Source organism: Saccostrea echinata, unplaced genomic scaffold (genome assembly GCF_033153115.1).
Source record: "Saccostrea echinata isolate AGI-Se365-2 ecotype Australia unplaced genomic scaffold, CSIRO_AGI_Sech_v1 ptg000062l, whole genome shotgun sequence".
Lineage (NCBI taxonomy): Eukaryota > Metazoa > Mollusca > Bivalvia > Ostreida > Ostreidae > Saccostrea > Saccostrea echinata.
Genome location: NW_026889811.1, coordinates 7690001 through 7715000, shown reverse-complemented (window position 1 = coordinate 7715000; position 25000 = coordinate 7690001). Strand labels below are relative to the sequence as shown.

Genomic DNA, 25000 nt, shown 5'->3' with positions numbered 1-25000 from the left:
AATTTACTGAATGTCCAATAGATATAAAACTTAAACAAAAATGAAAATTCTGAAGGACAGAGTTCAAAAGAAACAAAATAGACGATTTTTTCAAGTGAAACGTAAAAAATGACACATTTGATCATTTACCACTCTTTGTTTATATCTATGTAATTCTTAATTTGCTCTAACAGTTCAATTTTCTCCAATCCGGATGTTGTCTAATCCGGCGAAAAAAATTGGAACCAATGGTCGTCGGATTAGACAAGTTTTACTGTATATAGCATCCATGGCTGAAGGGGAACAAAAATTATGAATTTCATGGTCAGGGGCCTGAGGGGTGGGGCTAAAACCATCAAAATTAATGCAGTCTTTAAAAATCTTCTTCTTTACTCCTTGACATCAAGCAGTCAAACTGCTGGCATGATTGTAATAAGCATTGAGCCCTCTACCAAAATTGTGAAATTCATGGCCCCAGGGGGAAGGGTTCTGGTGTTAGGGTGGGGCTCTATTGATCATATACTGAAAATGCATTTATTCTTTGAAAATCTTCTTCTCTCCCCCTGTATATTTAGAAGACAAACTAAATGCATGGTTATGATAAGTAAGGGTGCCTCTTCCAAAATTGTGAAATTCATGGCCCCTGGGTCAGAGGTTCTGGTGTTAGGATGGGGCTCTATTGATCATATAGTGAAAATGCATGATTTCTTTAAAAATCTTCTTCTCTGCACCAGGGTATCAATCAAACAAACTAAGTGCACTGTTATAATGAGCAAGGGTGCTTCTTCCAAAATTGTGAATTTCATGACCCCTACCTAGGTCAGGGGTTCTGGTGTTAGCGTGTAGCTCTATTGATCATATAGTGAAAATGCATTATTTCTTTTAAAATCTTCTTTTCTGCTCCTTGGTATTAAGCAAACAAACTAAGTACACAGTTATATTGAGCAAGGGTGTCTCTTCCAAAATTGTGAATTTCATGACCCCTGGGTCAGGGGTTCTGGTGTTAGGACATGGCTCTATTGATCATATAGTGAAAATGCATTATTTCTTTTAAAATCTTCTTCTCTGCACTGGGGTATCAATCAAACAAACTAAGTGCATTGTTATATTGAGCAAGGGTGTCTCTTCCAAAATTATGAATGTCATGAACCCTGGGTCAAGGGTTCTGGTGTTAGGGTGGGGGTCTATTGATCATATACCAAAAATGCATTTATACTTTGAAAATCTTCTTCTCTGCTCCTGGGTATTTAGCAGATAAATTAAGGTTATGGTTATGATTTGCAAGGGTTTGTCATCCAAAATTGTGAATTTCATGACCCCGGGTCAGGGGTTCTGGTGTTAGGGCTTGGCTCTAATGATTCTATAGTGAAAATGCATTTATTCTTTGAAAATCTTTCTGCTCTTGGGTATTTAGCAGATAAACTAAGTACATGTTTATGATAAGCAAGGGTGCCTCCTCCAAATTGTGAAATTCATAGCCCCTGGGTCAGAGGTTCTGATGTTAGGCCAGTAGGTTTGGGGCTCTATTGATCATGTTGTGAAATTGAATGAATATTTTAAAAATCTTCTCAGCCCCTGGTTACTTAGAAGACAAAATAATTGCATGGTTATGATGAACAAGGATGCATCTTCCAAAATTGTGAAATTCATGGCCCCTGGGATAGAAATTCTGGTGGTGCATTATGTCTTTGAAATCAAAATGCATTAATTCTTTGGAAAACTTCTCTGCTCCTGGGCATCTAGGAGGCAAACAGAGAACAGAGTTATAATGAGCAAGGGTATTTTTAGCAGATTTGTGAAATTATGGATCCTTAACAGTGTTGTATTTTACTCAGGTGACCGTTAAGCCCTTGAGCCTCTTGTTGAAAATAAAAAATACATGCATATCAATCAGTCAGGGGTGAGACTGAAATCCGTCATTTCTGAAAAATGATGGATAATCGTCATATTTACTAACTACGTATTTTCGTCATTTTTGTCAATATGACTTACTATCGTCATATTTTCTTTTTCAACTTAATTCTTCTATCCTGGTTACATAAAAGCGAAATTTGAATTCACCACTGAAAGAAGAGTGTTTACGCAAGTTTCATTTCATCCGGGTCACTAATTACTGCCGACCACGTGCGTTAGAACATCAACATGGAAGGTGAAAGTTATTATTTAGCGGTAAAATGTCGAATTTTGGTAGAACTAATTCGCCATTTTTACATGGCTTTTAAACCTATAAAAACATATAGTACACCGTCTGGAAGAATACGTACTTGTAGAGAAAAGTCTCGACAAAAAGTTAAAGCCATAAAAAAGTAGTGCGCCCCGTAAAACAAGCGAGATATTTCAGTGCACCCAGACCCTCCATTTTGAAAAAAGACGGCATATCGTCATTTTCGTCTTCTTTCCTATTTAATGCAATTAAATTGAAAAACAACTCTTCCACTCTTATTTTTGCTTGGGAAATTTGTACTGTCGACATAACCAGTATTGTAGTCAACTGTATTAGAGAAATGAAGTTTGTTTACGATGTTTTTTGTCCTTTTTTCGGTTGGTGGATCTAACATTTTTCAAAGAGAGGTAACTCGGTATTCTAGAAACACTCTAAATTTTTATGACTGTTTTTCGTCATTTTCTTAAAAATGACGAGTTTAAGTCATAATAAAAATTTTATTTTATGACTAAAAATCGTCATTTTAAAAATGACGGATTTCAGTATCACCCCTGACTGTCAATTATAAGAATTTACAGTAAATAATTCTGATGACTGCTATTTTTGTTTTGTTCCCCCCCTCAAGGGTTTTGCTAAAACATGCAAATTACTAATCAGTAAACACAGTCATACATAATACATATGTAATCTTATGTTCATGTTAAACTTGCAAGTAATATTTTTTTCATTTAAGATTAATTTAAGAGCTTTCACAACTTAACAGTCGTCATGAGTAGCGCTGTTTTAACAGTATGTTCAATGATGTGTAACACTAATAGCCTACTACCACATGTGCACACCTGTTGATCATGCCTGCAGGCGGTTGTAAAATTACAGGTTCTTAACACCTTTTGTGTACACAGTGTGTATAATCCTCTGTCCATCAAACAATGAAAATTCTGATGTTATGTTTGTTTTGCTTAGAACCTATTTTTGGACATTGGACACAAGTTCAGAAATAAAACCATGTAATACTCAGTAAAATGTGACAAAAGTATCCTGGCGTTTCAGTTATTAAGTATGGTACCTTAAATATGTTTCGATAGGCAGTGAAGAAATTTGCTGAACATTTCGTTTTAGTATTTCTGTGAGAAAATGAAAAAAAATCATTCTATGTTTATTTCATTTATTTGTATTTATTTCATTAATTTGTAGTTTATAATGCATTTTAAATGCAAAACAAGACTTTATATTTCTTTTTCATTAGCTTACGATAACTGCTTACAGCGTGTCTGCTGGTAATATCAGTATTTACAATGTCCATATGGTTGCAGTTTTACATTTAATGAACGATGGCTACTTCCAACATCACATATGGGAAACGCGCAAATGTTGAGTATCGTCATAATCGTGACAAGACATAATAATTTATGAGGTGAATAAATAAATTTTATTTTGTACGTCTGTGCATATTTAATGGTATTACTTATAAGATGTTAATGAAATATTTCTTTTCTATCGTTTTTAGCTCACCTTGAGTTGGGGGAGCTTATGTAATACCCTCGGCGTCCCAGGTTAAGGTTTTTGGAGCAGTTTTCCTTTCAAGTACTTCTATGGCCTATATTAGTCAGAGATGCATAGAGGATGCTTCTAGTGTGTTTTATTGTACCAGTCAAGGTTTCAGATGCTGCAATTTCAGCTAAAGAATGACCAGGTTATTGTTTTTGGAGCAGGTTAAAGTTTTTGGAGCAGGTTAAAGTTTTTGGAGCAGGTCTCATTTCCAAGTAACTATAAGCCCTATATTGACAAAACTTGCATGGATGATACATCTAAGGATGCACACTACTGAACTTGCTTCGGATGCTGGATCTGACCTACATTTTCCAGATGAGTGACTAGGTTAAGTTTTTGGAGTAGATCTCATTTCCAAGTAACTATAAGCCCTATATTGACCAAACTTGCATGGATGATACATCTAAGCATGCACACTACTGGACTTGCTTCGGATGCTGGATCTGACCTATATTTTCTGGATGATTGACCAGGTTAAGGTTTTTGGAGCAGATCTCATTTCCAAGTAAATATAAACCCTATATTGACCAAACTTGCATGGATGATACATCTAAGGATGCACACTACTGGACTTGCTTTGGATGCTGAATCTGACCTATATTTTATGGATGAGTGACCAGGTTAAAGTTTTTAGAGCAGATGTCATTTCCAAGTATCTATAAATCCTATATTGACCAAACTTGCATGGATGATACATCTAAGGATGTACACTACTGGATTTGCTTTGGATGCTGGATCTGACCTACATTTTCCGGATGAGTGACTAGGTTAAAGTTTTTGGAGTAGATCTCATTTCCAAGTAACTATAAGCCCTATATTGACCAAACTTGCATGGATGATACATCTAAGGATTCACACTACTGGACTTGCTTCGGATGCTGGATCTGACCTATATTTTCTGGATGAGTGACCAGGTTAAAGTTTTTGGAGCAGATCTCATTTCCAAGTAACTATAAGGCCTATCTGAACCAAACTTGCATCAAGGGATGAACAATCTCAAAACTTGCTTTGGATGCTAGATTTGATTTACATTTTCTGGATGAGTGACTAGTTTTAAGTTTTCAGATAAGCCTATTCCCAAGTAACTGCAAGCCCTATCAGACCAATATTGCATAAATGTTGCATCTAGGGATGCACACTCCTAGATTATTAGTTTAGTGTGGGACTTTGCCTTACTTAAAGACAACATTCGTTGAGGTGAGCTCTGTAATCTCTGATTACCTATGTTTTAATTGTTAAATAATCTGAAATATCAGAAAAATGCACTACTTTGCTTGAAATTTACGTTATTTTAATCATTTTGGGGAAAATTTTCTTAAATTTTAGTCTTAGAAAGGTCGGTCTGTTAAATAGGGTGAGACCAGCGCCTCAGAGAAAAAAAGTATCGACCTATCGTCCAAAAAATACGGTATATACATCTAGGCAAGTTATGAAAATTCATTCCTTATTATATCTAAGGTAACCTAGTATCACAGTAGTCTATTATATAAATAGTGCACGTTTTTGAGGGTAACAGTTGAAATTGACACCCCAAGGAAAACCATTGTCAACCGACGCGTCAGCGGAGGTTGACAATGGTTTTCCGAGAGGTGTCAATTTCAACTGTTACCCTCAAAAACGTGCACTATTTATTTTATTATACTGAATGTCTTATTGATTTCGGATTTCATAAAAAAAATTCAGCGATCGTTGTTAAGTTCACGCTTAGAAAGCTTTCAAACTCCCTGCTTCTATTTTTCTCAATAAGAGATTTACAAACCTCTTTATTGTTTGTTTGCTACTAAAAAGGTCCTTTATCATCTAAAGTTTGCACTCACAAGGATGTTTTGTCTGTCGTTTGTTGTTTTCAAGTAAGCTACAGCGGATGCAAGCTTTTATTGACTTTGTTTATTCGGCTTCTGTCAAACGCACAACCGACGTTTTGAGAATTCTACGGTGAACCGTACATGCATGATTTGATCGCATGTGACATTTTCCTAATGTTACCCATTGTCAAGTGTGTTGCTAACGCTTAGGGTAATATTAAGGATTGTTAGATGCGTCTAAACCAATCAGATTTTAGTATTTAACATGAAAGTATAATAATAATACATATTTCCCCAGCATAATTAGGCTTTTGAACTGTAACTTATAGAATGTACATTTTTTTCAAGAGTTTGTTGAATGCTTAGCACGAACATGTGAACCTAGATTTTTTTTTAATGAGATATCAGCTGAATATTACCGTAAATCTGGAAATGTTTACATCGATTTATTTTTGCGAATCTGGGTAAAAAGTCTGTTGATTAAATTTTATGCTTAAAATTTTTGCGAATCATTATTTGAACTAAAATATAAAAAGTTCTTAAAATTTTCTTAAATGTTTGTAAGTTACGCATGTACATACAATAAATTACGAATAAACGTACAATATTAAACTACGCCAACGTTCAATAATCAGATAAAAATATAAGAGAAGATAAATCATCCAAAGTGTTGAAAGTTTTCATAACATTTTCATAAAGCACATATATACATAAAATATATATAACAATGTAATTTTTAAGTAATCTTTAGATAAAAACATTTTTTATAGTTGATCTATTTTTTGCGAATGCAATGCATGCGCAAATTTGCTAAAAATTTATCTACAGCAAAAATTCCAAATTTATGGTATTTCTTTTTTAACAAAAATACTAAAAGAAAATGGTATTTTTGTAATGAAGTAAGTGAGTTAAATCAAATTTTGCAGGAGAGGAGATGCTTCACAAAAAGTGCAAATGACGCTTAATGGGATAGAAACAACTAGTGTTCCAGATCTAAGATACAGCATGCAGGGAGATCTGTCTGTTGGAAATATAGCATCTCTTGTGACAGTGGCTGTTGGAGAGGTTGGTATGAAAGTTCTAAGTGTTATCTGTTAATGATTAAAATTTTGAATATTGTATACTGTAAACAATTTCATTTGGCTGTGTATTCTGTCTGGTGCCTTTCGTGGAAGAACACTTCTGCTAAATCAAGTTCATTATTAAACATCTTTTATGTATATATCTATATGAAGCACATTCAGAAATGTTCCATTTATCAAAAATGCTAGTACAATTTCAAGAACTTCCCAAGTCTGTTTTTATGCCCTGAGGTGGAAGAGCAGGGGGCATTTTAGTTTTGTCCTGTATGGCAATCTGTCATTCTGTATTTCTGCTATAAATTAACCTTCCTAAAAAAAATGTAGAGACTTTGTATTTGACAGCATTTTAGAAATATGTCAGAGCATTTAATATTTTTCATTAAATTTTAACTTACCCATTTTCCTGAAAAAAAATTAAAATTTAATGGATTGGGTTCGATATTTTGGAAGGATGTTCTAGAAATAGTGTTTGCATTATTTAGAGACTCCACGTGTGGTTAAGTTCAGTCATGTCGTAAACCTAAGGTTATGGTCACATAATACAAATGGTAAGATTTGAATCATTATTTATCTCATTATTTATCTTGCTTCTGTGGATGGTCTTTGTTGTTGTTCAGTGTATATTGAAATGTTGTACATCAATCATAACTACTCAGCCATTTCTGTGAACGATCAATAAATATTTATGACATTGGTAGATGGTGACAAATTATTGTACATGACTATTTTATTATAATATATTAAGGGATGGACATTTCACATTAATATTGTTAAGAAGACAGTAATTAGTAATATTTGTATATGTTCTGTTATATCCCTCTATAAACCTGTATCTAGCAGCTGCAGTCCTAACTCCATGAATGCAATATGCACAGGGTGTATCATTTCGAACATTAAGAAATGCTATACACAACTAGAAACTCATTGCGAGCAATGAGAGGTCTTCCGTCCGATTCTGAAAATAAAAACGAAAATTCAAGCTGAAAAAGTGATAAAAGAAATTCAGACACTCTGGAGATTTAACCCTGGTTGTCAGCATGAAAATCCAACATGCTAACCATTAACCATTCACTTTTTTGCATCACTTTCTGTCACGACCAGAAGGAACGGCGATACAAGGTTTTCTCATGATTCAAATAAACTGATGACTGACTATCATTCCTGAAAGTTTTAGACCTCAGTCATTTACTGTTGCCGAGCAATATTGTGAGAACAAATTGTAATTTTGAGGACAGGTAAACACACGACCGGAAGTGAATTTATAAAGAACTCTTACTTTTCTCTAGACATTTGCAGTATTTACAACATACATAAAATTATTTCAAGTACTTAATCGATAAGCAATATTTATGAGGAAGTTAAATATAAAAATAACGTAGTTAATCTCCTAAAACCAGAGGTTGACGTTTTTCTAACATATTTCAAAACCGCGAAAGAGATGCAATAAAGTGATGTAAGTTTAAATTTAAAAAAGAAAAGTTAAAATTTCTAATTTCTTTGATCACTTCCTGTGACAAGCGGAAGTGACGACTGACGCATTTAACCCAAATGGTTTTGCTTACTCCTCAAGGTCTATTACTCATTATACCCCCCACAAACGAAGTTTAGGGGGGGTATATTGGAATCACCATGTCTGTCTGTCCGTCTGTCTGTAGACAAGATTTTGTCCAGAGCATTTCTTGGAAACTATTGCATAGATTTGTCTAAAAATTTGCACTCTTATTATTCACCATATGAAGGTGTGCACCTGGTATTTTCATCTTGATTGAATAATTTTTCTGCATTTGGCAGGTGTTTTTTTTCATTTTTATTATGTGGTTTTGTCCTGATCTTTTCTCAAAGACTATTTCATAGAATTGTATGAAAATTTGTACACTCATTATTTACCATATGAAGATGTGCACCTGGTATTTTCAACATTATTTGATATTTTTTCTGCATTTTACAGTTTTTTTTTCATTTTTATTGACTTAGTCATTTTGGGTTTATTTCTAAGGTTTGAGACACAGGATCTAGAACATCTGAACAAAAATGTGAACTACAGCTTAAAACTATTCATTAAAACAAAAAAAAAATCACTGAATATTAAAAACAATTTTTACATTACACAGCAGATAGTGTAAATCCATTTGTCCCTTGGGAGTAATGAGTGGACATCATCCAGTTAGAGATAAATTAATGAGTTCAGTGTGGGAAGTTGTTAGGGCATCTTTGATCAAGCATGTGTTATCTATATCTCCTGGGAATTTAAAGATCTCTGTTCTTTAATTCTCTTAATTGTAATTTATTGTCTGTCATAGTACATAGTTACTGGATGACCAGCCTTTCATTTTTAAAATAAATTTGATATAAAGTTATCAAGATTAATTTGATTTTGTAATAAATTGATTTTTTTTCAAATATCAATTTGCAGAATGTCATGTCTCAAAAAGATGACAGATAGTTGCAATTTATTTTTTCAATGTATTAAAAAACAATTTAATTACAATGTATTGGTATTGATGTTTTATTAGGTTGTTCCTTGGTTTCATTCATTAAAATAAAATATAATGAGCAATTATTTTTTCACTCTAAATGTTAATAAGAAAATTGAGAACACCTCTTAGATCCATATAATATTAGTGATTTGGCACCTCTGAAAAACCCAGCAGGGGGTATTTGTCCCTTTTGGACAGTTCTAGTTAAAGTTTGGTGTTTTAATCTTTTACATGTTTTTGAGATCTCTCTCAGACAACTTCTAATTTTGAGGACAGGAAAACAGGCAACTGGACGTGAATTTTTAAAAGATATTTAAGGTGACTCTAGACATTTGCAGTCTAAATAACATATTTAAAATTCATTTCAAATACTTTATCTATAAAGAATATTTATGGGAAAGTAAAAAAAAATCAAATTATTCAGTATTTCTCTTATAACCGGAAGTTGTCGTTTTTGTTTCCGGTGGGACCAACATCTTTCAAATCTGCAAAAAAAGATGCAATAAAGTGATGCAATTTTTAGTTAAAAAAAGAAAAGTTGAAATATTTGATTTCTTTGATCACTTCCTGTGATGACCGGAAGTGACGGAAGTGACGGCTGATGCTCTTAACCAAAATGGTTTTGCCTACATCTTAAGGTCTGTTGCTCATATAAGTTTGGTGTCTTAATCTCTTACCATTTCCGAGATCTTGCTCAGACAACTTCTAATTTTGAGGACAGAAAAAACATGCTACTGGAAGTGTATTTTACAAAGATTTGTGATGTAACTCTAGACATTTGCAGTCTAAGCAACATATTTAAAATTCATTTCAAAAACTTTATCTACAAAAGATATTAATGGGAAAGAAAAATACTCAAATGATGTAGTTTTTCTTTTGTAACCAGAAGTTGACGTTTTTGTTTCCGGTGGGACCAACATATTTTGAAACTACAAAGGCAATGCAATAATGTGATGTAAGTATTGATTTAAAAAAGGAAAGTTGAAATTTTACAATTTATTTGATCACTTCCGTAAGCAACCGGAAGTACCGACGACGAACAAAAAGTAGCGACCAGGCTAGTATTTATCACAATTTATAATCCCCGAAAATTTCACTTTGATATCTTTTACCGTTCTTGAGACTATCCGCGGACAAAATGTCATTTTAAAATGCAGAAAATGGTCCGTAACTTGGCACTGGAAGTGAATTTCCAAAAAATCTCTCGGATAAAATAATTTCAGATTACAACACATTGTTCCTGCAAATTTCATGTAAATCCACCCAGTAGTCTTTGAGAAATCACGTGCACAAAATTAGATGGGCGGAAAAATAATAATAACTAGATGCGATCTCGTTGCGAGCAACGAGTGGGTCTTCCGTCCGATTTTTGATAAGATGAGATAAGAATTTGACTGAGACTTTCATTCAAATATAATGATATAAATAAATTGTTAAGACGAACAATTTTGCTTCAGTAATCTATAACAAAATGTTGATCATTAAAGATTATAAAGACTTTCGGCCCGTCTTGGTCCCTATTTTGAGGGGCCAGCCCTATTTTCTTGCTATCTTCTTACAGCTCTCATGATTTTGAACACTTCTTGTTCAACAACTATTCTACATTTTTTTTCGTTTCCGAAATATCTGCAAAAGAAATAATAGGGGCCGGCCCTTCAACTCCTTAATGGGAACGTTCAGCAAAAATTGAAAGGTAACATATTGTTCAGAACGTTATTGTGAACATCTTTTGTTCAATATTGCTTATCAAGATATTTCCCACTTTCGAGATATAAAGCGTCAAAGATTTAGCATTCTGGCCCCTAATGTCCCTTTTTAACATCAAAGATTTAGCATTCTGGCCCCTATTGTCCCCTTATAACGAAACATATGATGCCAACAACGTGATATAGTTAAGGAGTGTGAAGATGATCTATTCTGCCTTAGTAATGTATTACAAAATATTGATCGTTTAAGAGTTATTGATGAAAGACTTTTGGTGCCTATCAGCCCTTATTTTGAGGGGCAAGTCCCTTTTTCTTGATATCACCTTAAAGCTCTTATGATTTTGAACACTTTTTGTTCAACAACTATTCAGAAATTCTTTTTCGTTTCCAATATATGTGCAAAAGAAATATTTAGGGGCCGGCCCTTCAACTCCTTAATGGAGACGTTTAGCAAAAATTGAAAGGTTACATATTGTTCAGAACATTATTGTGAACATCTTTTATTCAATATTGCTTAGCAAAATATTTCTCACTTTCGAGATATAAAATGTCAAAGATTTAGTATTTCTGCCCCTCATGACTCCTAATTATGTAACATGTGATTTGAAAAACATAATATATAGTTGTAGTTTGCTCAGATCAACATTTTTGCTGCAGTAATATTTTACAAAATATTGATCGTTAAAGAGTTATTGATGAAAGACTTTCGGCCCCTCTTGGCCCCGATTTTTAGGGGCCAGCCCCTTTTTCTTGATTTCACCTTAAAGCTCTTATGATTTTGAACACATTTTGTTCAACAACTATTCAGAAATTCTTTTTCATTACTGAGATATATGCAAAAGAAATATTTAGGGGCCGGCCCTTCAACTCCTTAATGGGGACTTTTAGCAAATATTGAAAGGTTGCATATTGTTTAGAACATTATTTTAAACATTTTTTGTTCAATATTGCTTATCAAAATATTTCCCACTTTCGAGATATAAAGCGTCAAAGATTTAGCATTCTGGCCCCTTATGGCCCCTAATTATGTAACATTTGAGATTTTTATTATAATATATAGTTGTAGGTTGTTCAGATAAACATTTTTGCTTCAGAAATGTATAACAAAAAATTGATCGTTAAAGAGTTATTGATGAAAGACTTTTTGCCCCTTTTTGCCCCGATTTTGAGGGGCCAGCCCCTTTTTCTTGATTTCACCTTAAAGCTCTTATGATTTTGAACACATTTTGTTCAACAACTATTCAGAAATTCTTTTTCGTTACTGAGATATATGCAAAAGAAATATTTAGGGGCCGGCCCTTCAACTCCTTAATGGGGACTTTTAGCAAATATTGAAAGGTTGCATATTGTTTAGAACATTATTTTAAACATTTTTTGTTCAATATTGCTTATCAAAATATTTCCCACTTTCGAGATATAAAGCGTCAAAGATTTAGCATTCTGGCCCCTTATGGCCCCTAATTATGTAACATATGAGATTTTTATTATAATATATAGTTGTAGATTGTTCAGATAAACGTTTTTGCTTCAGTAATGTATAACAAAATATTGATCGTTAAAGAGTTATGGATTTAAGACTTTTTGCCCCTTTTGGCCCCTAATGTGATGAGTCAGCCCTTTTTTCTTGATATCGTATAAAAGATCTAGTAATTCTGCACAATTTCTGTTCAATGTGTCTTATGAAAATATTCATAGTTTTGAAGATATGATAAAAAATGTAACGAAAATTCACTCCTGATTCATGTCCTAAATTTTGACCCCTACCGAGCTTCCATATTAGGCACTTTCAGAAAATTTGAAAACTGAGGTGCACAACTAGAACATGTCCTCTATTATCACTGAAAATTTCAGCACTCTAGCTTTTGTCGTTTTTGAGTTTTTGTGTCGACAAAATGGTCACTAAGAATTCGATTAAAGGGCGATAACTTCCGACCGGAAGTGAATTTCCAAGAAATAAAAAAATGAATAAGGTTTAGATCATGATACATCATCTCTGAAAATTTCAAGTGAATCCATCCAACCATCTCTGAGAAATCGTCTGCACAAAATTTGGACAGAAAAAAATAATAATAATAATAATAAAAGTGAAAAAGAAACAATAGAATAATAGAAGGGTCTTCCGTTGGAGACGGAAGACCCTAACTAGAAACTCATTGCGAGCAATGAGAGGTCTTCCGTCTGATTTTGAAAATAAAAATGTAAATTCAAGCTGAAAAGGTGATAAAAGGAATTCAGACACTCTAGAAATGTAACCCTGGTCGTCAGTGTGAAAATCCAACGCGCTAACAATTAACCATTCACTTTTTTGTATCACTTCCTGTCACGACCGGAATTTTCTCGTGATTCAAATAAACTGATGACTGACTATCAGTCCTGAAAGTTTTAGACTTCAGTCGTTTACTGTTGCTGAGCAATATTGTGAGAACAAATTCTAATTTTAAGGACAGGTAAACAAGCGGCCGGAAGTGAATTTTCTAAAAAAAAAAAAATCTCTGACGTTTCTCTGGACATTTGCAGTATCTACAAAATGCATAAAAACATTTCAAGTACTTTATCGATAAGCAATATTTATGAGAAAGTTAAATATCGAAATAACATAGTTTATCACTTAAAACCAGAAGTTGACGTTTTTGTTTCCGTGGAATCTAATATATTTTCAAAACAGCGAAAGAGATGCAATAAAGTGATGTAAACTTTGATTTAAAAAAGAAAAGTTAAAATTTTTGATATCTTTGATCACTTCCTATGACGACCGGAAGTGACGACTGACGCGTTTAACCAAAATGGTTTTGCCTACTCCTCGAGGTCTGTTACTCATAAAAATTTGGTGTTTTAATCTTTTACCTGTTTTTGAGTTCTCGCTCAGACAATTTCTCATTTTGAGGACAGAAAAACATGTAACCGGAAGTGAATTTTTGAAAGATATTTGAGGTTACTTTAGACATTTGCAGTCTGAATAACATATTTAAAATTCATTTCAAATACTTTATCTAAAGAATATTTATTGGAAAGTAAAATTCTCAAACTATTTAGTTTTTCTCTTATAACCGGAAGTTGTCGTTTTTTTGTTTCCGGTGGGACCAAATCTTTCGAATCTGCGAAAAAGATGCAATAAAGTGATGCAAGTTTTAATTAAAAAAAGAAAAGTTGAAATTTTCGATTTCTTTGATCATTTTCTGTGACGACCGGAAGTGACGGCTGACACTCTGAACCCAAATGGTTTTGGCTACATCTTAAGGTCTGTTGCTCATATAAGTCTGGTGTCTTAATCTCTTACCGTTTCCGAGATCTTACTCAGACAACTTCTTATTTTGAGGACAGAAAAACACGCGACCGGAAGTGAATTTTACAAAGATAATTGAAATTACTCTAGAAATTTGCAGTCTGAATAACATATTTAAAATTCATTCCAAATACTTTATCTACAAACGATATTTATGGGTAAGAAAAATACTTAAATTATGTAGTTTTTCTCTTATAACCGGAAGTTGACGTTTTTGTTTCCGGTGGGACCAACATATTTCAAAACTACAAAAGAGATGCAATAATGTGATGTAAGTATTGATTTAAAAAAAGAAAGTTGAAATTTATCGATTTCTTTGATCACTTCCTGTGACGACCGGAAGTACTGATGACGCACGAAAAGGCAATTTTGCAAATCTAAAAGTCGTGTCCTATCATCTCTAACAAGTCTCCAGTTCATATCTTTAGCCGTTCCTTAGATCCTTCGAAGACAAAATTTCATTTTAAAATCAGGAAATTGTCCATAACTTGGCACTGGAACCGATTTAACCAAAAAACGGAATTTTATATAAAATTCGTATAAAGACCTTTTATCCCTGAAAATTTCAAAGAAATTCATTGAATAGTTTTCGAGAAATCGCGTGCACAAAATTTTGTCTAAAAAAAAAAGAATAATAATAATAAGAAACAATAGAATCACTATAAGGTCTTCCGTGGAGACGGAAGACCTTAATAAGAAGAAGAAGAAGAAGAAACAATAGAATCACTATAAGGTCTTCTGTGAAGACAGAAAACCTTAACAAGAAGGTATTCCGTGAAGACGGAAGACCTAAATAAAAAGAAACAGTAGAATCACTATAGGTCTTCCATTGTAAATGGAAGACCTAATAAACATGCTGTTCATGAATATATATATATATGAAACATAGTAAAAAAGAAAAAGTTGTAGGTTATAGAGTGGACGCCAGATATTTGGACACTTTAGCTTCTGGACGATTTTTCTCGGGAACAGAATTTTTAGATCACCTGAGTCACTCAGGTGACCTGTTGCTATCTGTCTGTTGTCTGTCCATTGTAAACTTTTGAACATTTTCAGCTTCTTCTCTGCAACCGTTGAACATCCATGGCCTAAGGGAAACAAAATTTTTGAATTTTGTGGTCCCCGCCCACCTGGGGCCTGAGGGATGGGGTTTAAACCTTTGTAAATGGAAGACCTAATAAACATGCTGTTCATGAATATATATATATATGAAACATAGTAAAAAAGAAAAAGTTGTAGGTTGTAGAGTGGACGCCAGATATTTGGACACTTTAGCTTCTGGACGATTTTTCTCGGGAACAGAATTTTTAGATCACCTGAGTCACTCAGGTGACCTGTTGCTATCTGTCTGTTGTCTGTCCATTGTAAACTTTTGAACATTTTCAGCTTCTTCTCTGCAACCGTTGAGCATCCATGGCCTAAGGGAAACAAAATTTTTGAATTTTGTGGTCCCCGCCCACCTGGGGCCTGAGGGATGGGGTTTAAACCTTCAAAATAAATACAATTTTAAAAATCTTTTTCTTTACTTCTGGACATCAAGCAGTTAAACCGTTGGCATAATTGTAATAAGCATTGAGCCCTCTACCAAAACTTCATGGCCCCTGGGTCAGGGGTTCTGGTGTCAGGGTGGGGTTATATTGATCATATAGTGACAATGCATTATTTCTTTAAAAGTCTTCTTCTCTACTATTGGGTATTAAGCAAACATACTAAGTGAATTGTTATAATGAGCAAGGGTGCCTCTTTCAAAATTATGAATTTCATGACCCCCTGGGTCAGGGGTTCTAGTGTTAGGATGGGGCTATATTGATTATATAGTTAAAAGGCATTATTTCTTTAAAAATATTCTTCTCTGCTCCTGGGTATTAAACAAACAAACCAAGTGCATTGTTATGATGAGCAATGATGCCTCTTCCAAAATTGTGAAATATTCATGGCACCTGGGTTAGGGGTTGTGGTGTTAGGGCGGGGCTGTATTGATCATATAGTGAAAATTTATTATTTCTTTAGAAATCTACTTGTCTGCTCTTGAGTATTAAGCAAATACACTAGGTGCATTTTAATAATGAGCAAGGGTGCCTTTTTAGCTCACCTCAACGAAGTTGGGGGAGCTTATGTAATACCCTCGGCATCGGCGTTGGCATCCCAGGTTAAGGTTTTTGGAGCAATTTTCTTTTCAAGTACTTCTATGGCCTATATTAGTTAGAGATGCATGGAGGATGCTTCTAGTGTGTTTTATTGTACCAGTCAAGGTTTCAGATGCTGCAATTTCAGCTAAAGAATGACCAGGTTATTGTTTTTGGAGCAGGTTAAAGTTTTTGGAGCAGGTCTCATTTCCAAGTAACTATAAGCCCTATATTGACCAAACTTGCATGGATGATACATCTAAGGATGCACATTACTGAACTTGCTTCGGATGCTGAATCTGACCTATATTTTCCGGATGATTGACCAGGTTAAGGTTTTTGGAGCAGATCTCATTTCCAAGTAAATATAAGCCCTATATTGACCAAACTTGCATGGATGATACATCTAAGGATGCACACTACTGGACTTGCTTCGGATGCTGGGTCTGACCTATATTTTCCGGATGATTGACCAGGTTAAATTTTTGGAGCAGATTTCATTTTCAAGTAACTAAAAGCCCTATGTTGACCAAACTTGCATGGATGATACATCTAAGGATGCACACTACTGGACTTGCTTCGGATGCTGAATCTGACCTACATTTTCCGGATGAGTGACTAGGTTAAAGTTTTTGAAGTAGATCTCATTTTCAAGTAACAATAAGCCCTATATTACCAAACTTGCATGGATGATACATCTAATGATGCACATTACTGGACTTGCTTCGGATGCTGGATCTGACCTATATTTTATGGATGAGTGACCAGGTTAAATTTTTGGAGCAGACGTCATTTCCAAGTATCTATAAATCTTATATTGACCAAACTTGCATGGCTGATACATCTTAGGATGTACACTACTGGACTTGCTTCGGATGATGAATCTGACCTATATTTTATGGATGAGTGACCAGGTTAAAGTTTTTGGAGCAGATCTCATTTCCAAGTAACTATAAGCCCTATATTGACTAAACTTGCATGGATGATACATCGAAGGATTCACACTACTGGACTTGCTTCGGATGCTGGATTTGACTTACATTTTCCGGATGAGTGACCAGGTAAAAGTTTTTTGAGCAGATGTCATTTCCTAGTAACTATAAACCCTATATTGACCAAACTTGCATGGATGATACATCTAAGGATTCACACTACTGGACTTGCTTCGGATGCTGGATCTGACCTACATGTTCTGGATGAGTGACCAGGTTCAAGTTTTTGGAGCAGATCTCATTTCCAAGTAACTATTAGGCCTATCTGAACCAAACTTGCATGGATGATGCATCAAGGGACGAACAATCTCAAAACTTGCTTTGGATGCTAGATTTGACTTACATTTTCTGGATGAGTGACTAGTTTTAAGTTTTCAGATAAGTCTATTCCCAAGCCCTATCAGACCAAAATTGCATAAATGTTGCATCTAGGGATGCACACTCCTAGATTATTAGTTAAGTGTGGGACTTTGCCTTACTTAAAGACAACATTCGTTGAGGTGAGCTCTGTAATCTCTGATTACCTATGTTTTTCAAAATTGTGAATTTCATGACCCCTGGGTCAGGGGTTATAGTGTTAGGGTTGGGCTACATTGATCATATACATGTAGTGAAAATGCATTATTACTTTGAAAATCTTCTTCTCTGCTCATGGGTATTAAGCAAACAAACTTAGTGCAATATTATAATGAGCAAAGGTGTCTCTTTCAAAATTGTTAATTTGGTGACCCCTGGGTCAGGGGTTGTGGTGTTAGGGCAGGGTTCTATTTATCCTGTGGAAATGCATTAATTCTTTGAAAATTTTCTTGTCTGCTCCTGAGTACTTTGCAGACAAACTTAGTGCATGGCTATGATAAGCACGGGTGCCTCTATCTAAATTGTGAAATTCCTGGCCCCTTTTTGAAGTATTTTGGGTCAGGGGTTGTGGTGTTAGGGCAGGGCTATATTGATTTTACAGTGAAAATGCAGTATTCCTTTGAAAACCTTCTCTGCTCCTGGGTATTAAGCAAACTAAGTACATGGTTATACAGACCCTGAAACGTGCTACTACCCCAAAAAATCGTGTGACTTTCGTGCGCTTTTCGTTTTGTGCAAACCGTGTAGCGTTTCGTGTAAACCGTGCAGCGTTTCGTGTAAGCTCCAATGCGTTTCGTGGAAACCGTGTAGCGAGCGTGCGAGAAGCATATGAGAAACGTGCGACTTTTGTGTAAGAACCGTGTGAGAAACGTGCGACTTTCGTGCAAGAATCGTGTGAGAAACGTGTAGGATTCATTCGGAACTCATTTTATTTTAAATATGGCTATTGATGGATCAACATGTCATTCTGTGTTGTTTGTAACTAATATTTTTCAAATATATTATACCGGTGGTATTTTAAGAGAGAAAACTACGGAAACAACAAAATAAAATTACTCGGTTATGTATTACATATTAGTTTGATTTTCTTTCTTTTTTTATTTAAATAAAGAAGGAAAGAAAATATTTTCAAAGTGATTAATTATACGCACATCAATTTTAAGGTATTTGATTCAATACATTTTTTAAAGGGAGCAATACTGAACATTGTTTTAAAAAAAATCATCAATAATCCGGTCTTGTCCTTGCATTCATTTATTTGAATCTCTTCACCATTTTACAGTTGTGGTATATAGATACTACAAAAACATATGGGTGATTAATGCAAAATTATAAATAGATAAGGCAGGCGTGAAATATAAAATACTAAGTTTAGTGCGTTGCTATAAATGTGAAGTATGGAAATTCTAGGCCGGGGAGCACAATTAATTTTTTTTTCTTTATAAACGAACATAATTTTCTTATATTACAAGATTGTAATACAAATAATTTTTAAACGATGAGTCATTTATAGTCTTTTTATGCATAAAATTGGTTGATTAATAATTGTCTTATAAATGAATCATATTTCACATGCATCGGAAAATACAAGGTTAAACACTGTTAAATATTTCTGGGGAAGGGGGGGGGGTGTTCAAATGTAAACACAAACTTTGAGTTTTTGTTATTTACATGTTTTTATAGATAACTATATTTTTAAAGAAAATATTGTTTTTTTTTCAGGGTGCGCCTGATGCACCCCTTAAAAATGTATTGAAATCTTCTTTACACTTCCGACACTCTTCTTACGACTGTGATCAAGGTCATTTACAACAGCGATCACGGGCTCCGCGTGCCGGGAACTGAAAACTAGTTCTGCTACATGTACATATATTACCTCTTGTCAATCATGGCTAAGATGACACCCTACAATAGAGATTGATTTTTAATTCGTGAAATTTAATAGTTTTATTAGTATTTAGTGGGTAAAAATAAATACGCGTGGATTTTATTTCTTAAAATTATCCGATTCTCTGTAAACAGTGAATTAATTTGCCAGTGTATTCGTGAATAATAAAATATAAAGAAAAAAATCTGGGTTAATTATTTATTAGTTGTTTTATTAATCATGCAGTTCTAGGGCATATTTTTTAGTTTTTAGAACACTGGACATGTATTCATGTATATTGAATGTATTGTTAAGAGCCCCGACTATTGATTACATTTTTTTTTGTATAGACGGGATTTGAAATCAAGGATTTTACAAGGTGGTGGGTATATTGTTTTTATTTGATAAACACAATGCCTCAAAATGGAGAACTAAAGCATTACAATACCTATTCCCACGGCTTCTCTACCATATTACATTTTAATGATAAGTCAAAGTTTGATTCTGTAATGAAGTGATATATTTACCATTCTAATTGAATAACATGTATCTGGTCCTGCTGGAGACATGGATATCCTTTTTTTTCTTAGAACGGACATTTGTTTCTATAATAATTTTTTCCCAATGGTATACTTACTGAAACAAGTGCCAGTTATATTTAGCCATGAACGGAAGTAAGATCTCGGTAATCTACCCCCCCCCCCCATCCTGCACAATGTTCTTATTTGATTTAGTGTACATTTTGTACATATTACCTTTGTAAATTATAAACAGAACCTAATTCAATCAAATGAAAGTAAATATTTACTACTAGGTAAATCAACAAAATGAATAAATCAATCAATAATAAAAAAAAGAAAAAGGAAAGAAAATCAATCCGTTTATAGAAATCATATTTAATCAATATTTTTTTCAAATCAATAACTGGGTTTATTTTTCAGTAATAAAACGATTTGTTAATGTAAAAACATTGAATGTTGTAAAGATTATGAATTACAAATATAGTTATTTTTTTCAGTACGTAATTTAGAGTCTAGTGAAAAAGTTTTGTACATAGACGATGATAGGCATTTCACCGGGCGCGTCACATACTCAATGACAACTATAATATTAATTAAATACAACTTCACATTGTGTATTTTTATCTGTTAATATAGTACTGTTGTAGCGAGTTCTAATCCTAACTTAATCTGACTGATTGCAATTAATTCTTAACTAATCTTTGATTAATCTGTAATTTACTTAATTTAAATAAAGTCCGAGAGATTCCGAATAGAAAATCCAGATCGAGGCCAAAACGTGCGAGAATCGTGTACAAAGCATGTGAGAAACGTGTACAAAGCGTTTCATGCAGGCTTTCGTGTAAACCGTGCAGCCTTTCGTGCAAAGCGTTTCGTGTAAACCATGTAGCGTTTCGTGCAAACCGTGTAGCATTTCGTGTAAACCGTGCAGCGTTTCGTGCAAACCGTGTAGCGAGCATGTACCGTTCGTGCAGCATGCGTGTGGGGTAGTAGCACGTTTCAGGGTCTGTAATGAGCATAGGTACCTCTTCCAAAAGTGAGAATTTCATGACCCCTGGGTCAGGGGTTGTGGTGTTAGGGTGAGGCTGTATTGATCATATTGTGGAAATGCATTAATTCTTTGAAAATCTTCTCTGCTCCTGGACATCTAACAGGCAAATGAGGTAGATAGTTGCAGGGTTCGACACTCGTCAAAATTTGGACTCGCCATTTGGGCAACCTTGGTACTGATTTCAGGTTGCCCGAATGAATTTCTGGTCGCCCGAACAAAATATCAAATGAAACAAAAATGTGCAATTGTTTAAAATTTGTTAAGATAACAGAAGTTGTGCTTATAAAATGTACACCAGACATTTTTGGTATTCCAGTATTTTATCAAAGATAACAGCCAACAAATATTAATAAGTAGAATCAGAATGCTAATTAGGCTTTAAAAAATTATGTTTGTTTCATGTAACATTAATTCCCAATAAATCAAGGGTTGGTAGGTCGTTTTTTTTTGTTTTGTTTTGTTTGTTTGTTTTTTTTTTTGCTAATGTACAATCTCACCTCACATACTAACACAAAATAAACTTTCTAGTTTAAAATATTCATGTTCTCTTACCATAAAGGCCTAAATAAATGGGGTCAAGCATCCCTGGACTGAATTAACCAGGAGTGATGTTTACAGTGGACATCCAACATGGCTGTCTAGCAGCAGAAAACGAACATCAGAAAGTTGTGGGGGAAATGCTAGATGTTACAATAATGATCATTACTCTTTATATTAATGGTGATTGTTGACTAAGTTTACATATTTTATATCTCAAATAAAACTTAATTTAACACTTTTGGTAAAAATTACATCAGCTGATTGATCAAACACAGATTTGACAGAAAGAAAAATCCACGCCTATTTGAATGGGTCGGTCGGGTTACAGGAAACAATGTATTCAAGGTCTTATAAAGTTTATTTTCAAATATTAAACAACATTATTGAATATTCCCAACTCGTCCCAGGTCGTCATTTGGGCGAGCCACACTGAAAATCAGGTCGTCCAAAATCATTCAGGGATGAAAATGACGAGGTGATGAGCGTGAATGTCGAACCCTGTAGTTGGATTGAGCAAGGTCTCTGCCAGACTTTTGAAATTCATGACCTGCACTTGGTCATGGATTTTGGTGCTAGGGCAGCTCTATTGATCGTGTAGGATAATCTGTACTCTACTATGAGAGAAAATATTCTGCTTTGATTAGTCACCTATGATAATTAATCACTGTAAATACAGTTGGACTTCGGTATCTCGAATACCATGGATATGTTAAAGTGATTTAGAAGTCCCAACCACTTATTATCCCCTCGCGCAACTAGTTGCGGAGGGGATATAGCATCGCTACTGTGTGTATGTGTGTGTGTTAGTGTGTTAGTGTGTCCGTTACAGATTGTGGGCAAGATTTAAAGAGAACCTTTGGACTATCAATTCTCAGCTTCCACATACTTATGTGGCATTGTAAAAGGACGAACCCTATTCATTTTCAAATTAATCGGTAAAATATTTCTTAAAATATCGCGATTTTACTACCTTCAAACTCTGAAAATTTATGTACGACTTGACAATACTCGCTTCCGCTTAATCAACCTGGAAAATTCGGTTCGCTTCGACAGACTCGCTTCAGAGTTCAGTAAGTTCTACTTTGTATTTACGTATTGTCATATTATTGTGCGTATCTTGAGACAGTCTGTATAAACTAAAAGTGTCATCTCTGACGCTGAGTAATTGAAATAATTTGATGAACGTCGCGGTTTCATTACCAAATTTCCACAGGTGTCTGTTTACAACATGGAATTTATTCTAGAGGCGCATGTAATTCCCGAAAGCTATAAAGACATTTCACAAGTTTCACTTTCAGTGACCCCTCAACACCGGTATATTTTCATTTTTTATTACGAAGAAATATTGCTTCCGCGGGTATTCTCAGATTTTATGCATATTGCATACAACTTTGAGATTTACATAGGTAGGTAAATTACTAAAACCTAGAGCATACGTGATATGTTTCTGCTAGGAATAAGGGAAACTGCCCACTTACATATGCATGTTATTCCCCCCTCCCCCACGATGTTATGCACTTTGATTTAAAAATGCCCACAACCCCCACCTCAAGATGAGTTTGTTAAAATTGTGCTGCTATATATTTTATTTTCTTTACCTTTAAATAATTATTTTAAACCTAACTAGTTGATTGTATCTTCATTAACGTCCCTCTTGAGAATTTTGCCATTACCAGTGAAGTGCCTGGCGCGAGGGGATGCCCCGCTTAGCGGTGCTCTTGTTCTTTAAGTGTTTTACCCTCGATATCTTGAATTCTCGGATATCTCAAAGTTTTTCCTGGTCCCATCGAGTTCGAGGTAATGAGGTTTGACTGTAATATAATTGATAGGTCATTTGAATAAAACAATAATACAAGGATATTTAATGTGTAATGCAAAAGTTCTTTTGTAGTTTTTAATGGTCAGATAGACTTGTAAAGAATACATAAATAAATATTAGACAAAAAACACCCCATATTTTATACTGTGAATATTGTGATAATACTAGGTGAGGCCTGTTGGTGAGGATAGTGTTGTGTTTAATCAGAATGCAATGCAGTTTAATTGTTGATGTACTTCAGTATTGTAAATTAAAGTATTTGTATCAGAGAATTTGGAAGCACTTCACTGTTAAAAGAAAGATGAATCTTAAAAAGTTCTTAATTGTCACAGACAAGTGGGAGTGTAGTTGATAGCACTTGCATAGATAGGCAAGTAAATAGATCTACTTTCAGAGTATTTCTTCTGTTTTAGCAGTGATTGGGATAAGCAAACGGCTTAATGTGACAATTGCACATTAATAGACAGTATCAGTGTGACATTTCTGAAATTAATGCGCCATATAAAAATTATTATGTGACATTTAAAATGAAAAGTCAGAGAGGGACCTCTAAAGACTGATTTTTCATTTGGGCCTTTCTCAGGGTGAGGATTCCCCCCCCCCCTCCCCTCCCCCCCACTTCCACCTTAATGAAAAAATGTGAAGAAATTTAGAGTCAGGGAGACTTGATACTCTCATGGTTTATGACTAAATACCCCCTACCCTTATTTTAACCACTATTTAAAAGGAAACTCTTAAAAATTTTAGATGAAATTTTGTGTAACTATTCATTACATTCATGAATGATTATTTTAAAAAAACAACTTAGATTTGATGGATTTTTTTTTTGTAAACAATTTTTATCTTAAATTTTAATGTGGAATGGCATAAAGTGTCCCTGAAATAATTGTAAAAAAAATTAATTGACATACAACAAAATTGCTTTCTTGATTGTGTAATTGAGATAAAAATTTTTATTAAAAAAGAATGAGACCAACAAAAAACATTGAATGACATTGTTTTACATAAACATAAATATGTTCTACTTCGAGCTGTGAAAATTAGTGGTGAAACACCACCAATGTTTTGTATTGGATACAGATATGCAGTAATTACTATATAAAATTAATTTTATGTCAGTTTAAACACCTATTAATAAGTGTTTTACTGTGTTGTTCACAGAATATAAATAGATCAGGTGAGACTAATACCTTATGTTGTCAATGAAAAAGTATGCACTGGGATGGCGCAGCATGATTGATATTTATGTGCCATTTTTAGCTCATCTGAGCCGAAGGCTCAAGTGAGCTTTTCTGATCACATTTTGTCAGGCGTCCATCTGTCCTTCTGGCTGTCAGTCTGTAAACTTTTCACATTTTTGACTTCTTCTCCAGAACCACTGTGCCAATTTCAGCAAAACTTCCCACAAAGTATCCTTGGGTGAAGAAGATTCAAGTGTGTTCAAATGAAGGACCATGCCCTTTTCCAAGGGGAAATAATTAAGAATAAGTGAAAATTTAATGGCATCTTCTCAAGAATCACTGGACCAGAAAATATGAAACTTTTGTGGAAGCATCCTCAGGAAGTGTAGAATTAAGTTTGTTAAAATTGTGACCCCCAGGGGTACAGTGGGGCCACAATAGGCAATCAAAATTTTACATAGGAATATATAGGAAAAAATCTTGAAAAATCTTCTTCTCA

The 25000-nt window shown here is 34.3% G+C and overlaps 1 protein-coding gene across 1 annotated transcript in view; it reads left to right on the top strand.

Moving 5' to 3' along the window:
• Positions 1 to 25000, top strand: part of LOC133175451 (uncharacterized) — a 48060-nt gene that overhangs the window by 9116 nt on the left and 13944 nt on the right. The window contains exon 3 of the mRNA XM_061310553.1: positions 6426 to 6564. Within this exon, the coding sequence (XP_061166537.1) occupies positions 6426 to 6564 (139 nt within the window). The remainder of the gene's footprint in view (positions 1 to 6425; positions 6565 to 25000) is intronic.